Source organism: Lycium barbarum, chromosome 1 (genome assembly GCF_019175385.1).
Source record: "Lycium barbarum isolate Lr01 chromosome 1, ASM1917538v2, whole genome shotgun sequence".
Classification (NCBI taxonomy): Eukaryota; Viridiplantae; Streptophyta; class Magnoliopsida; order Solanales; family Solanaceae; genus Lycium; species Lycium barbarum.
Window position 1 is genome coordinate 35,791,351 of NC_083337.1, and position 14,891 is coordinate 35,806,241.

Here is a 14,891-nt window from a genome sequence, read left to right on the forward strand (position 1 = left end):
AGTTGCATGCAATCAGGCACCGAGTGCAGTGTTACGCTCAGGACATTGTTCAGGGCGTGACACTACATAAGTAGACATCCACTGCATGAGCGTATGTGTCGTTACTTGCTCGATTCTGGATTTTATGGTATATATGCAGCCGGACACATAACCCCTGATCATGTTATGATCATTGCTTTGGTTGAAAGATGGAGACCAGAGACACACACGTTCCATCTTGGGTCTGGGGGGGCCACCATAACATTGACGTGGCTATATTATATCGACTGCCAGTCGATGGATTACAATTGACTGGGACAGATCTTACCCTAGATCCTGTAGAGTGGCAGACGCGCATGGGAAATCTTCTAGGCTAGGCACCAGCAGAGGTTGATCGAGAATTTCAAGGCGATAGATTGCTAATGACATCTTTGATCCATCATAGTACATCACGATCAGTTCCTCTGATTACTGATGCCACTCCTAAGGATGTCGTGTAGCAGCGGGTGCGCTTGTACATGTTGCGGATCACTTGAGGCATGTTTGTGGCTAATACATCAGGTAATAAGGTCAAGTTGATGCATCTACATTTGCTTGAGGACTTGTCCAAAGTTGGACAATATGCTTGTTGTGCAGCTACACTTGAGATACTTTACAGATATCTTTGTCGTGCATCGCAAAGAGGGATTAGAGTCATTGGTAGTTTCTTACCTTTAATTCAAGACAGGTATTTCAATTTATTTGCTTAAATTAACGTGTTCTAATATTTATTTATTGTATTTTATATTATATAATGAAAGTATGGATATACGAGAGGATTCTGCCTCTTAGGCCACCGAGGGATCCTGATCTGCAAGCTGTCAAGTGGGTCATTCCTAACCTACCAGGACCACCGTGTGCTCGTGTATGGTCTAATAGGCTACGACACGATACAAAGCACCTCACCTATTACATTTATTTTTTGATTAGCTAGATTTACTCCTAGAGCATCAGGTACATTTGTCATTTGTGTAACATCTCAGGTCCTCAGACTAAGGTACGACTTATATTTAGAGAGTTAAATGAAATTTAGAAGGTTTCACGTTTTTGCAAAAGTGGCCAAGGGGCCTACTTCGGGCAGTCATAACTCCTTGATTAGTTGGGAAATTGTATAAGTTCCCTTAATGAAAGTTGTAGTGCGTGGAAATACCTTTCCATCATATAAAGATCAGGCCAAAAGGAGATCGGAGCAAGAAGTTATGTGCGTCACAAAAATGCTCAGAGCAGCAAGCCATGCGCGTTGGCCACGCGTCAATGTAACACTCTGTAAATTCAGAATAGATGTGGATGTGTTAAATAAGTATAAATATGGCAGTTTAGACATGTGAAGTACTATCGGGATGAGTTTGGGTGCAAAAATACGTCTGCTATCAGTAAGTTATTTACTCAATGGGAAGAGCAATACACTATGAAAAAAATCACTAACCTTTTTTCTCCAAATTCAGATTGAAGTGTGCATTCAAGGGCAATGTACATGACAATGTATTCGGCTCCAAATATAGAGGAACAGGAAAATAATGTTGAAGGCTCTCTAAGGGAAGACTCTCTTGGGCAAGGCGTTTTTGTAAGTTCACTAAAGGTGCCTTGGATTATATGAGCCTTTAGGTCTGGAAATGCTGCCATGCTATGTCACATCACTACAGAAAAATTTACTTTTTTAGATTTTTTGATTTTTCAAATTTACATTGAAGGTTCTTTACAATAGATGAGCCTTTCTCCAAAGTTTGAAATATCCACTGAAGGCTCATGGATAGAAAAGCACCTTATGTGTAAATATATTCAACGGGTCGTCTGTTTAGACGTGAAAACCGCACATTGAAGGTGCTCAACCAAGGATGCGTTTTTACCATTTTGGTTAACAAAATTCTGACAAACTCATTTGTTGGATTTGTCCCTCAAAGGACACCATTTTGGTAAAAAAAAATTGTTATCTAATTAGAAGCAGTTGGAACTTGGAAAGGGACTAGGGAATAGCGAGGGAGGCACAACAATCATAGTTTGAGATTATGAGACCAAGGCCTCATTTATTTGCACATAATGAAAGTTTTGATCTTAACCATTTATATCTCAGTTATTAAGTTTGTTAATTTCTTAGGATTAAATTTTAATTATTCAGGTCTTAGTTATTAAGTGAGTTTGTTTTTTATAATTTTACAACCACTCAATGATTTGTGATGAGTTTGTTTTTTATAATTTTACAACCACTCAATGATTTGTGATAGATCTGAATAATATATAACAAAGACTTAATGTCATTATTATTGGATTATTGGTTTAAGTTAAGTAAACTCAAAGAACTGATAGGCCAATGTAAAAAAATATAAAATCATTTGAAAACCGTTAATACGATACTCATATTTTTTTCCAATTGAGTTTATTGGTTAAACTGAAATTGGGACACCCCTATTCAAATTAGTCGACTCCTAAAAGAACAACTTGTTCCTAATAATATTAGTCCCTTCACATACATTTTAAATCTTTAATTTTCCCGTTTGATAATTAGTTTCCCAAGGGAGTAATATGTTGTCGCTCTCTTCTCCTCCTTTTGGCCATCGATGAGCACCATGAATCTGTCAACCCCCAATCTCTTCTTGTTACCCGAGATTGAATGGGACCTAAGACACCATTGGCAACCCAAGACACCAGATATCTGGAGTGAGCAGGATTGAATCACTGAGTCAGGTCTCTGGTTCCTTGGGGTGATGAAGGTAAAGGAAAACGCGTTCATATCTTGGCTAAACATTTCGAAATTGTTGCTCGTTGCCAGGTACTTTGATATATCCATAAAGCTAATTTCTTGTCTTATTCTTAACACTAACCCCCTGTTTGGATGGTTGTTTCCCATGGTTCATTATTGATACCATGTTTGTTTCCATTGTTCTTAAAATTATATTATATAGTGTTATAAACCCGTTGTATTCATTAATACAGTACAATACTAACGACCATCTTTAAGGGGTTGTTTGGTTTTAAGACAAGTTATGTTGGGCTTAGTTATGCAGGGATTAGTTATCCTGATATTATTTCTTATTGACTGTTTGGTTTTATCCCAGGACTATTTATGCTTGTCCAGCATACCAAAACGACCCCTAAGGGTGTGTTCGATATGACGGAAAATGTTTTCTTGGAAAATAAGTAGGTTTCTTACTTATTTTCTTGTGCTCGGTACGTAAGCAAAACAATATTATCCTAAAAGCATTTGCACATAATCTAGTCAAATACTATGGGAGGTGGGGGGCGGGGGTAGGGGTGTGGGTGGTGGGGATGGGGGCTAGGGGTTAGGGGTGAAGATGATATGTGTTGGAGGGTGGGGAAGACACAATCAATGTGGAGTGCCACTTGTGGAACGTTTTTTGAAACTGGTAACTGGATTGTATTCCATATGAACAAAACAGTACATAGGTTGTACTGAAACCATATCTACAAAAGTTCTCCAAGACTCTACTATTCTAATCCTATATTGAATCTAATACATCAATAATGGAAATAGTATCATCTGAGTAGGCTTGATTACACCAAAAACAAAGCAATAAAATACAATTCAACTTGACCTTCTGCACTCCATTCTCTATACTCTCAAAACATCTGGAGTTTCTCTCCTTCCATATTGCCCACCATATGCTGGCAGGGACCATTCTCCATCTATTTCTGTTCTTTGCCTGCAATCCTGCCTCTTCCCAACTTTTTAGAGCCTCTGAAACCTTGCTAGGCATAGTCCAGGCTATACCTTTGAGATTTAAAAATATTCTCCAAAGCTGTTGTGTAAACTTACAGTGTAGAAACAGATGGTTAACTGTCTCTGCTGTTTCTCCACATAGGAAACATCTAGAGCATAAAATTATCCCCCTTTTCATCAAATTATCCTGTGTAAGAACTGCTTCTTTAGCTAAAATCCACACAAAGCAGCTAACTTTATGTGGGATTTATGGATCTCCAAATGTGTTTCTAGGGCTAGTTGGTAATCTGTTGAATTGATTGATTCATCATCCTGTAGGCTGAACTAACTTTGAACACTCCTTTTTTATTCCCCAACCACCAAAAAACATCCTCTCCTAGCTGAAGTCCCTTAAATTGTTGCAATATGTTAAGAAAATCAGCCACTCTTTGTATCTCCCAATCATTGATTTGCCTTCTTAAAGTGAAATTCCATCCTTGAGGTGTCCACAAATCAGCCACAGTCCTTTGATGATCTAAGACAATGTTGTATATATCTGGAAATAGTGTTTCCAGATGACCAGCCTCAAGCCAATTATCCTTCCAGAATCTGGTTTTGACCCCATTCACTACTTTGATCTTGGAGTTGCACTTAACTTCATTCCATAAGGCTCTTATGGATCTCCACAGACTAACCCCATATGGTGTGGTAACCTCCTTTGTCATCCAGCTATCTTCCTCTTCATATTTTGCATTGATAACTTTCATCCATAAAAGTTGATTTTCATTGGCATACTTCCATAGCCACTTCATTCTGAGTGCTTTGCTCTGCATTTTCATATCTTTTATTCCCAGTCCCCCACTCTTCTTGCCAGTGATCACTACTTTCCACTTCACCAAGTGAAATTCTTTTATTTATTTATTTCCTTGCCACATGAATTTCCTCCTGATGCTATCCAACCTCTTGATAATCCCTGTTGGAATTGGAAACAGGGACATCATATATGTTGGTAGGGCATCAAGGACTGAGTTGATGAGTGTCTCTCTACCCCCCCAAGGACAAATATTGGCTTTTCCATCTGGCTAGTTTCCTCTCACATTTTTCAATCACATTGTTCCAAATCTCTGTTGAATTAGATTTGGCTCCCAGAGGCATTCCCAGATAGATAGTTGGCAGAGTACCTACTTCACCACCTAGATTTGCAGCCAACAAGTTCATGTTTGGGACTTCATTGATAGGATACAAAAAACTCTTCCTCCAATTAATGTGCAGCCCAGAGATTCCTTCAAATAGGACTAGTATCATCCTTAAAAACCTTAGTTGCTCCTTTTCAGCATCACAAAGATCAGTGTATCATCTGCATATTGGAGATGTGTCACCTCCAGACTTTCATTACCAGCTCTAGCCACCTCAAAACCATTTATCCACCCATTCACCTTTGTTGTCTTGATCATATTGTTTAGACCTTCCATTACAATCAAAAATAGGAAAGGTGACAAGGGGTCACCTTGCCTGAGACCTCTTTGTGCTTTAAAAAAACCTGTTGGGGAACCATTAATCAGAACTGAGAAACTAGCAGTTGATATGCAGAATTTGATCCATTGGATCCATTTCTGTCCAAAACCCATCATCTCCAAAACCTGGAGTAAGTACCTCCAGTTTACATGATCATATGCTTTTTCAATATCTAACTTGCAAAGGATTCCAGGTTTCTTCTGCTTAAACCTGGAATCTACTGCTTCATTAGCTATTAGCACAGCATCCATAATTTGTCTGCCCTTAATGAAGGCCATCTGCTGGGAGTCCACTAGTTTTGCAATGACCCCTTTCATTCTTTCAATCAACACTTTGGAAAAGATTTTATAAATACTACCTATCAAACTGATAGGCCTAAAGTCCCTTAGTTCCTTAGCACCTTTCTTCTTAGGAATGAGAGTAATGAAAGTTGCATTAAAACTTTCCTCAAAAACTCCTTGCTCATGGAAGTTGTGAAAAGTGTTTATTATGTCATGCTTCACTACTTCCCAACATTTGATAAAGAAACCCATGGTGAATCCATCAGGGCCTGGAGCTTTGTCAACTGCACACAATTTTAGACATCTCAATACTTCATTTTCTTCAAAACTGCCTTGTAAAGACTCCTTTTCCTCCTCTGATATAGTAAGGCAATTTGTGAAGTTACAGGCTGGCCTCCATTGTGTAGTCTCGGAATACAGCTTTTGATAGTAATCAATTATCTCTTCTTCAATTCTAGCTGGCTCCTCAATTGTTTCTCCCTGAATCACAAGCTGATCAATATTGTTATATCTTTTGTGAGCATTTGCCATTTTGTGAAAGAATTTAGTGTTCTTGTCCCCTTCTTTTAACCAGAGTGATCTTGATTTCTGTCTCCAAGATATTTCTTCATTCTTGACCAACTCCTCATACTCCATAAGCAAAGTTGCCTTCTTGATTGATTCCTCTTCTGTTAGGGCTCTTTCTTCCAGCACTACATCCATTTCAGCCATCTGTCCTAGCAAACTTCTTCTTTTAGAGCCCAAGTTTCCATCCTCACTTCTGCTCCAAGTCTTGAGATTAGACTTTAGAGCTTTTAATTTACAAGCAAGTATGTAGTCTGGTTTGCCTGTGAAGGTGAAAGAATTCCACCAACCCCTAACTCTATCCACAAAACCCTCGGAGCCTAGCCACCAGTTTTCAAATTTAAAATAACTTTTACTCCTATTCCATGAACCACCTTGTAAAGCAACAGGAATATGGTCTGAAACCAGTCTTTGAAGAGGAATCTGTTTCAAATTGTTGAAACTATCATCAAACTCTTTTGAGATTAATATCCTGTCAATTCTAGAAGCTATCTCTAGATTGTCACCTTTGAACCAAGTATAAGTAGCATCCTCAAGCTGTAGGTCAATTAGGTTCATGTCTTCAATGAAATCAGAAAATTCCTTCATCCCCCTGGTTCTTTGAGTACAGTTTTTCTTCTCTGAGATAAACCTGGTGACATTATAATCTCCACAAACAGCCCATGGCCCTTCCATTAAGCCCCTCACAGAACCTAATTCTTCCCACACCAGTCTCCTTTCTTTATAAGAGTTTGGAGCATACACTCCTGTGATATGGCATGAGAAGTTTTGTAATTGTGCTTCAAACTTGCAGGTTAGAGTGTAAGCACCTATTTCAAGAATATCCCCCCTCCATACGCTTTTATCCCACATCAACAGAATCCCCCCTCTTGTTCCACTAGCTTCCAAACAAGCAAAATTAATCAATCTTCCCCCTCAGATTTGTTTCACCAGTACTGTAATGTCACCCTCAATTTTAGTTTCCTGAAAACAGATGATATCTGCTCTCCAGTCAAAAACTAAACTGCTCACCAGTCTCCTTTTGTCCCTATTGTTTAATCCCCTAACATTCCATGTTACTAGTTTGAACTGCATTAAGAAACAGGGATGATACTTCTCCCCTTGTACCTATTCCCATTGCTCTTGTATTTAACATCAAAAGAAACAAGACCTTTCAGCTCTTGTGCGCCCTTAAACCTTGTTTTTCTGCATTCAGAATCCTGCACCATTCTTCTTGTTTGTCTACTGCTGTCAATTTGCAGTAATAGTTCCATAGCCTCTTCCTCGTGCCCCTGGAAATCTACCCCAAAAATTTTGTTGAATTTGCTCATATTTTGCTGTACCCATACCGAAGCTTCTTGCTCTTTATCCATGATTGTTTGTTGTTGCTGAATTTGGATAGGCTCTGCCTCCTCAACTTCCCAGTTTTCAATAGCATTGAAAGGATTCAGATCTGCTATCTCAGATAGGTCCTCTGCCACCCTCTTTCCACCACTTTCCCCAGCCACCATCTGCCAATCATCTTTTTCCACCCCTTTTGAAGTTTCCCCAATCACCTCCCTAGATAAGTTCATCACCACTTCTGCAAAAGTGTTCACTTCCTTTGCAGTTTTTGTGCATGCATGCTTTTCTTTTTGTTTTGAGAGCTCAGCCATGGTCATGCAGTGCCAATTGTTGTTGTACAATGTTGAGGGCAAGTAATAATCACAAGTTAAGTCATTAAAGATAACTTGTCCAGCAAAATCAGGCCCATTTATCACTTTCAGAGGTTTCTGAGGTATGGGCTCACATACCCGGCCCAATCCTGAAATTTCATTTAAATTGTTCACTTGCCCATCACATGATACCTCTGATGGGAAGTCAACTATTGTATCTGACAGTCCCATGTGATGCATATCTCTAGAATCCCTATGAGGATGGGATTCTTGTACTTCTTTGCAGAGGTCATCTCCTTTTACCCAGCATGCAATAGCTTTACCTGGATCTTTCACAGCATCATCTCTGATGGTTCTTCCTTCCTTTTCCGGTGTGATTTCGAATCTCGTTTTACTTTCCACCCAGATTGGGAAGTAATACGTGATTCCATTACGATTGATCGACACCTCCCTTGGAATAAATCTACCATCATTGGACACCAAGATTCTTGCCCATTTCATATGGTTCTTGAGTTCTGTCTCCTCCTCTGTAGCCACCCATCCCCCACAGATTTCACCTATTTCTTGGAAAATTTTCTGTGACCACAAATGAAGTGGAATGCCCACTGCTCTGATCCAAGTCTCCTTTACTTCAATGGAGTTTGAGACACTTCCTGATAATGGGCTCCACCATTCGAGGTTAAAACAGATGTTCTTCCACCTCCATTGTCCTTGGAGAGTTTGTTCAGCCATATGTCTATTTGGGAATTCAAATAGGAACATATCATTGTAAAGCTCATAGATGTTTAACCCAATAGCCTTTTTCCAGTTGGATGAAGACCATCTCCTTATATTTGCTAGGGTAGGTTTTTCCTTTGACTTTTCTCCACAATATCCAACTAAACATCTCTTCAAGAGCCCATTTTCCTGATTTGCAGATGATTCTGATATTTCAATGCTTCCCTTCTTGCTTTTAACCTCTGCTGTACGGAGATTTCTCGACTTCCATTTACTCTCTTGTACTACCTTTGAGAAAGGGTAGTTGGTTTCATTAATTCTAGGAGGGGCTGCTTGTTCCTGCTTTGAGTGGCACTTAATGAACCTTTCAATCTTAAATGCTAAGTCAACCCATCCAGCATTCAATACAAGCTCTGGAATAATGAGGACTGATCTGCCACTACCATTTAAAGATAGGATGCTCATATATCTCCCATGCTCATTGTGTTTCCTGGTGCAAAAGTGCTCTGCTTCTCGTTCAGAAGTTTTCCATCTCCTCACCACCTTCTTCTGATCTGTTGAGGCTTCTTTCAAAGTGAAAATGATCCACTCCATGATTTTTCTACTTATGGATGTCCTCCTCATCATCTTTCTACTTCTTTCTACCCATTCATACCAGTCAGAGTTTCCAGAAGACCATCTAGTAATGTCAAAGGATTTAAACCCTGCATTGAAGTAAATTCTATTGTCACCCATGTTTGAGAAGAGAATCTAAGTTGTCGAACTGAAAGAGAAGGATAAGATATCACAAAAGGTAATAACTTGAGAATAGATGGGAGAGATAGAAAGAAATTCCGGAAGAAAGTCACCGGAAAAGGGTTAGTTCCCCTCCTAAGAAGTAGGAGAGAGAACTTTCTTGGGGAGAGTGCCTGGGAGCATTTCTATTTCTTTCTTGGGGAGAGTGCCTTGGCCCTCTTTTTACTCGGCAACTTCACTTGTGGAACTTGTTTGTCCTACTTCCATTAGGGAAGTCATTTTCCTCATTTTTAAGGAACTTGTTTTTCTAGAGAAATTGTTTTCCAAAATTTTGACCAACGGGAAAATTAGAAAACATTTTCCTCCCTACCGAACACACCCCAATAGTCTTGGTTTTGTGGAACTTCTAGCTAAATAGTTAATTTATTTTAATTTGGAAAGTGAGATGGATGATTCGGTTGTCGTCTGCGAATGCACGGCAGATGTAGTGTGAGGACAGCCGGCTCTGTCACTGTCCTTGAGCTTTATATTTAGTTGAATTTTTTTTTGTAAAAGAAAAGATATGCTTATACTAAGTTTGCCTTCACCACCTGCTGACTTAAAATTCTGTATTTGCTTATGTGTAAATGGGTTTTGTTTCATAGGGTTATTGATGCCTTAGCTCTGTGTATAGTCAGTTGTAAACAATTGCTCAATGTTACTTTTAGTCCGGTTTCGTCTATCCACTTCATGCACAATGTTTTTGGTTTTGGAGCTTTCGGAGAATTGTATGTTTGAATGATCATTGAGATGTTTTACCGTAATAGGTTTTCTTGATTGGATCCTGCAAATTCTGATGGAAATTGACCTTTTCTGGACATTGGTGGAGCAGTTAAACTTCTATCTTGTGCTGCCTGTTATATTGCAATATATCATGCAAACACCTCGTTTTTCTACATTATGAAGGAAAATACTGATAATTTTTGTTGGATACTTCATTGAATTCTATATTGAGGGTTTGCCTTTTGTTACTGTTAGATTTATTGAATAACTGCGTAAAGCACAGGTAATCATCTATTTTGGTTTGAAACTTTTCAGTACATTCTTTTTGTGCTATCATTTATTCTTATTTGCTCTTGCTTGGGAAATATAGAAGTTTTTTCGGCACCAAAAAAGAAAAAATTAGTTTGTTTCACTGTATTTTTCTTCTTCAGTTAGTGATCAAAAGGAATAGATTCCTATGATAATCTAGTTTATGGTTGCTCGGGGTCCAAGATGCGATGATCCCCCCCCCCCCCCCCCCCGGCCCTCACCGGCAGTAAAGAATAAATGGTCAATACATTTTTTCTTTCTACTCTCGGCCCTTCAATGTTGATTTATGGCAGGGTGGAGGTGGAGCCAATGCTGGGCACACTATTTACAATTCAGAGGGAAAGAAATTTGCTTTGCACCTTGTTCCTTCGGGTATTCTCAATGAGGAAACGGTATGTTATTGGTAATGGAGTTGTGGTGCATCTACCAGGATTATTTAAAGAAATTGATGATCTTGAATCTAATGGAGTCTGTATTCGAGGAAGGATCTTGGTATGTGATCGTGCTCACTTATTATTTGATTTTCACCGAGTAATAGATGGGCTTAGAGAAGCTGAGCTGGCTAAATCCTTTATTGGCGCCACCAAGAGAGGCATTGGGCCTTGCTATTCAAGCAAGGTCATTTGAAATGGCATAAGAGTAAGTGATTTAAGGCATATGGATACCTTCCCCCAGAAACTTGATCTTTTGCTATCAGATGCTGCTTCAAGGTTCAAAGGTTTTAATTATAGCCCTGATATGCTCAGGGAAGAGGTGGAACACTACAAGAAATTTGCTGAGAGGTTGGAACCCTTTATTAAAGATACTGTACACTTCGTGAATGATGCTATATCTCAGAAAAAGAAGATTTTGGTTGAAGGTGGTCAGGCAACTATGTTGGACATAGATTTTGGAACGTACCCTTTTGTGACATCCTCCAGTCCATCAGCTGGTGGAATCTGCAATTGTCTTGGCATTGCTCCCCGAGTGGTTGGTGATCTCATCGGTGTGGTAAGTGAACTTACTCTATTTCTCTAGTATCAAAGAACGGAGCATTTGGTGTTGCTCTTTTTTTTTTTCCAGAAAGTCTAGCTAATATTTTTAAATAAAAAGAACTCTAGTTTTCTGTAAAAGGTTATAAATGGATCTAACATGCAGAGCAAGAGACTGAATATTGTACTACAGATATACCATACATTGGACTTTGGAAACAGTTAACCATTCTATTGCAATTTGAGTATTAAGACACTGTACTTAACTGATATATTGCTTGCAGGTTAAAGCATACACTACTAGAGTTGGTTCTGGTCGTTTCCCAACAGAAATCTTGGGTAAAGGTGGTGACCTTCTGCGATTGCCGGGCACGACGACTGTTCGCCTCCGTTATTGTGGCTGGCTAGACATAGTTGCACTGAGATTTTGCTGTCAGATTAATGGATTTGCTTCTCTGAACCTAACAAAGCTTGACGTGTTGTCAGATCTTTCAGAAATTCAGTTGGATGTTTCCTACAGACTGCCAGATGGCACACCAGTTGAATCATTTCCTTCTGATCTTCGTCTACTTGATTAAATCAGGGTGAGCTTGTTTTCTTTTATTCTGCACCAGCCTTTTGCATGAACATGGTATCCACTTCTTAGAAGATGTTAATGATCTTAATGTTATTAGTTTTTGTGTGGCTGAAGATTTCAATTACATACAGGCTTAGTGGAATATCTCAGCTCTTTTCCCTCTATTTCCGAGTCTTTTGAAACCAAGTTTATTCATTTAACTTTAACATGAATGTTGTGGTGGAACAAATTTACATATTTATTTATCAGCGAAGAATTAAATATCAATGACAGAATTTAGTTCTGTTTTTCTTTTTTGGGTCCTTTCTGTGATGACAGAAACTTAGTTTACTCATATAATATGTTTCTCACCTGACTATACTATTAAGGTTTCTTTGCCAGACTCTACTGTGAAAAAGGAACGACATGAGGCATCCAGATCTTTATTCTATTTTATCCACTTTTTCTTTGTCGTCCTCTCCATTTTATCATGATCTGTTGACAATCTTTGCTATTTATATACATATAATTTTGATCTTGTTTGTTCGCACATCCTTTATATAGCATAAGCATGATGGTCTCTTAATTCCTGTTACCGTTTTACTTTGTCTCACCCTGTATCTTCTGTTAATATCTTCACTTCGAATTTCATTCAACCGGGTGGAATACGAAGTCTTGCCTGGCTGGCAGACTGATATTTCTTCCATCAGAAAATATTCAGACTTACCGAAGGCTGCACGTGAGTATGTAGAAAGGATAGAAGAACTTGTTGGAGTACCTATCCATTACATTGGTATTGGGCCTGGTCGTGATGCCCTCATCTACAAGTGATCTCAGGGAATTGGTCATATTGCCATGATCTCATTCTTCATCGTGCTGGTAGAAGTAATGCCCTTTGCGTGGTTAAACTCTTGGTAACCTCAGGATTATCAATTTAAAATGACCTCAATGATGTATTTTTCATCTCCAAAGCTAGATCTCATCCCCCCTCCCCCTCCCCTCCCCTCCTTGTATGTGGTGCTCCCAAAGGGATATGCGGCTTAAAATTTGCCACCTGCTTGCCTTGGGTTCATATCTCCTCTAATAAAAAGCTTTGACTGCATCGCTATCTTGGCTTCCGCCTCAATTTGGTGCCATGACTATAGTGCTTTGGATGATCTTCTATTTAGTCTTTAGTTTACTCTCCTCTGAATCCAGCACTGTAACTTATTCAAGTGAAATTTACATTTGGTCTGTACTATAGATTTGCAGAAGAGATGTTTAAAATGGCGCCTTATTCGTCCACACAAATGGTGTTCCAGTTTTCATCCTTCGCATTCTTGAATTTTCCTATTTATTGAAGTAGTTCCCTACTATTTCTCCTTCATGGTTGCCCAGTTATTTTGCAGTGTACTCTCATGTTCCCTTACTAGAGTGAGATTTGAGGAAATGGTCTTCTATGACAACTTAAAATTTGAATAGAAGAAAATTGACCTTTTTTGATCTCATGTGTTATTTTCATATCTCTTATGGTAAAAGTGAAGATCTCTTATAAAAAAACATAAAACTAAAAATAAATTTGTAAAGGACTACAAAACCAATTGACCTGTTATCTTATTCTTGTACGTAACAGTGGTCCCTTTTGTTATTGTTTCATAACCAGACCTTTGAAGCAAATGTATGCACAATCCTACCATGACTTTAATGGCAAATGCACATGGAAACATTTTAGTAAAGAACATAGAAACATTAACATCATTAGTTCATCTTTATTTATCTGAAGATATAGACTCCACCTGCGTTCCGCCCAAAGCATAGCTGGTCTTAAATTTGGATACATAAGCAGGGTTCCGGCTGGTTACTTGTGTAGCGACAAAGATTTTTTTCAAATTTGCGTTAAGTTAAAATATTGGTTGGGTTTAACTTTACTAAGATTTTGTTTCAATTGAGTTTTCTTGATAAGGTTTTTAATGAGACAGCACAAAATGCATATTACAAGACATGTATACTCTTTTTTCTTTACTAGATTTTTTCCCGAAATGTTTTTTCTAGTAAGATTCTAATGAGTACATTATCTATGGGCATCTAAGGGGGAGTGTTATAACCCTTGAATATGCATTTGTAACCTCTCTTGGCCATTCATGTAGCAATTGAATTTGATCATTAATTCTTGTCCCCGGGCATCCTAAAAAAAGGTTATTATAAGCCCCAACCCCATTCTTTTGAAGAAAAAAAAGATAGCATCGAAGAAACAAAAGAGCGAGATGGTGATTTTTGTTGTTCCCACGAAGTGAAGATCATTCGCTTGGCGAATAAAGTGGGTCTTTCTGCAAGAAATCCGTGATTTGAACCAGACTGACCAACTTCCCAAATGGTCCGACAAATCCAGCCGAGCACAAATCCGACTCGTCTAATCACAAGCAACAATAGAATGAAACCTGGTCTTCATTCAATGCTAGCATCTCTCTCAGTTGAAAGAAGATCAACTCTCTTCCTCTTTTTTGCTTTAGTGGGAAGAGCCTCTCTCCTCTCGAGTTTGAAAACAACAAGAGAAGAGAGACCGACAAGCGAGATGAGTGAAGGAAAAGCTTCGTCGAGCAACAAAGGGAGGAGTGATCTCCAATAGCAATATTTTTGTTGCTTTAGTTTATCATTGTAGCACTTTTTTTGCAATATATTTCTATATCTATTTGTACATAGTTTCTATCAGAAGGCCCTAAGGTTTTTTGATGCCTTCTGATTTTAAGGTGATAATATCATCTTTGTGGGTTAATCTCTGTGTTGTATTGAGGTCAGGCCAAGCCTCGCTCTGATCCTTTTTGCTAATACAACACCGCTCAGACCTTAATCTGGGTAATTGAATATAAATAATGTTTCTATATCTATTTCTCTAACGATAAAATAGAAAATATAAAGAAGACCAAATCCTTATTAGAAACTTAAATATGTCTATAAATACTTGCAAATGGACAAGAGTTAAGTCTATCTTGTTTGTGGTTTATTAGTCTATAACAAATGAACCACTAAATACCGTAAGACCGGTCCTATTATTTTGAGTTTTAGAACTCACGTTCTTTATCTGAGACTTTGCATAGGTTTATATGGTGATTTATGACTTGTGAGCATGGGTGACACAGGTCTCGAGGAATTCGGGAGCGATTTGGAGCATCTAACCTGAACTAAGTTCATAGAGTT

The 14,891-nt window shown here is 38.5% G+C and overlaps 1 protein-coding gene across 1 annotated transcript; it reads left to right on the forward strand.

Moving 5' to 3' along the window:
• Positions 1-518: 518 nt before the first annotated feature.
• On the forward strand, positions 519-13,046 carry LOC132611170 (adenylosuccinate synthetase, chloroplastic). The gene is given in 8 exon segments (XM_060325576.1): positions 519-678; positions 780-883; positions 2,665-2,708; positions 2,710-2,785; positions 10,484-10,587; positions 10,589-11,180; positions 11,446-11,741; positions 12,374-13,046. Coding segments are annotated over 8 exon segments (1,551 nt in total). The 3' UTR covers positions 12,549-13,046.
• The last annotated feature ends 1,845 nt before the right edge of the window (positions 13,047-14,891 follow it).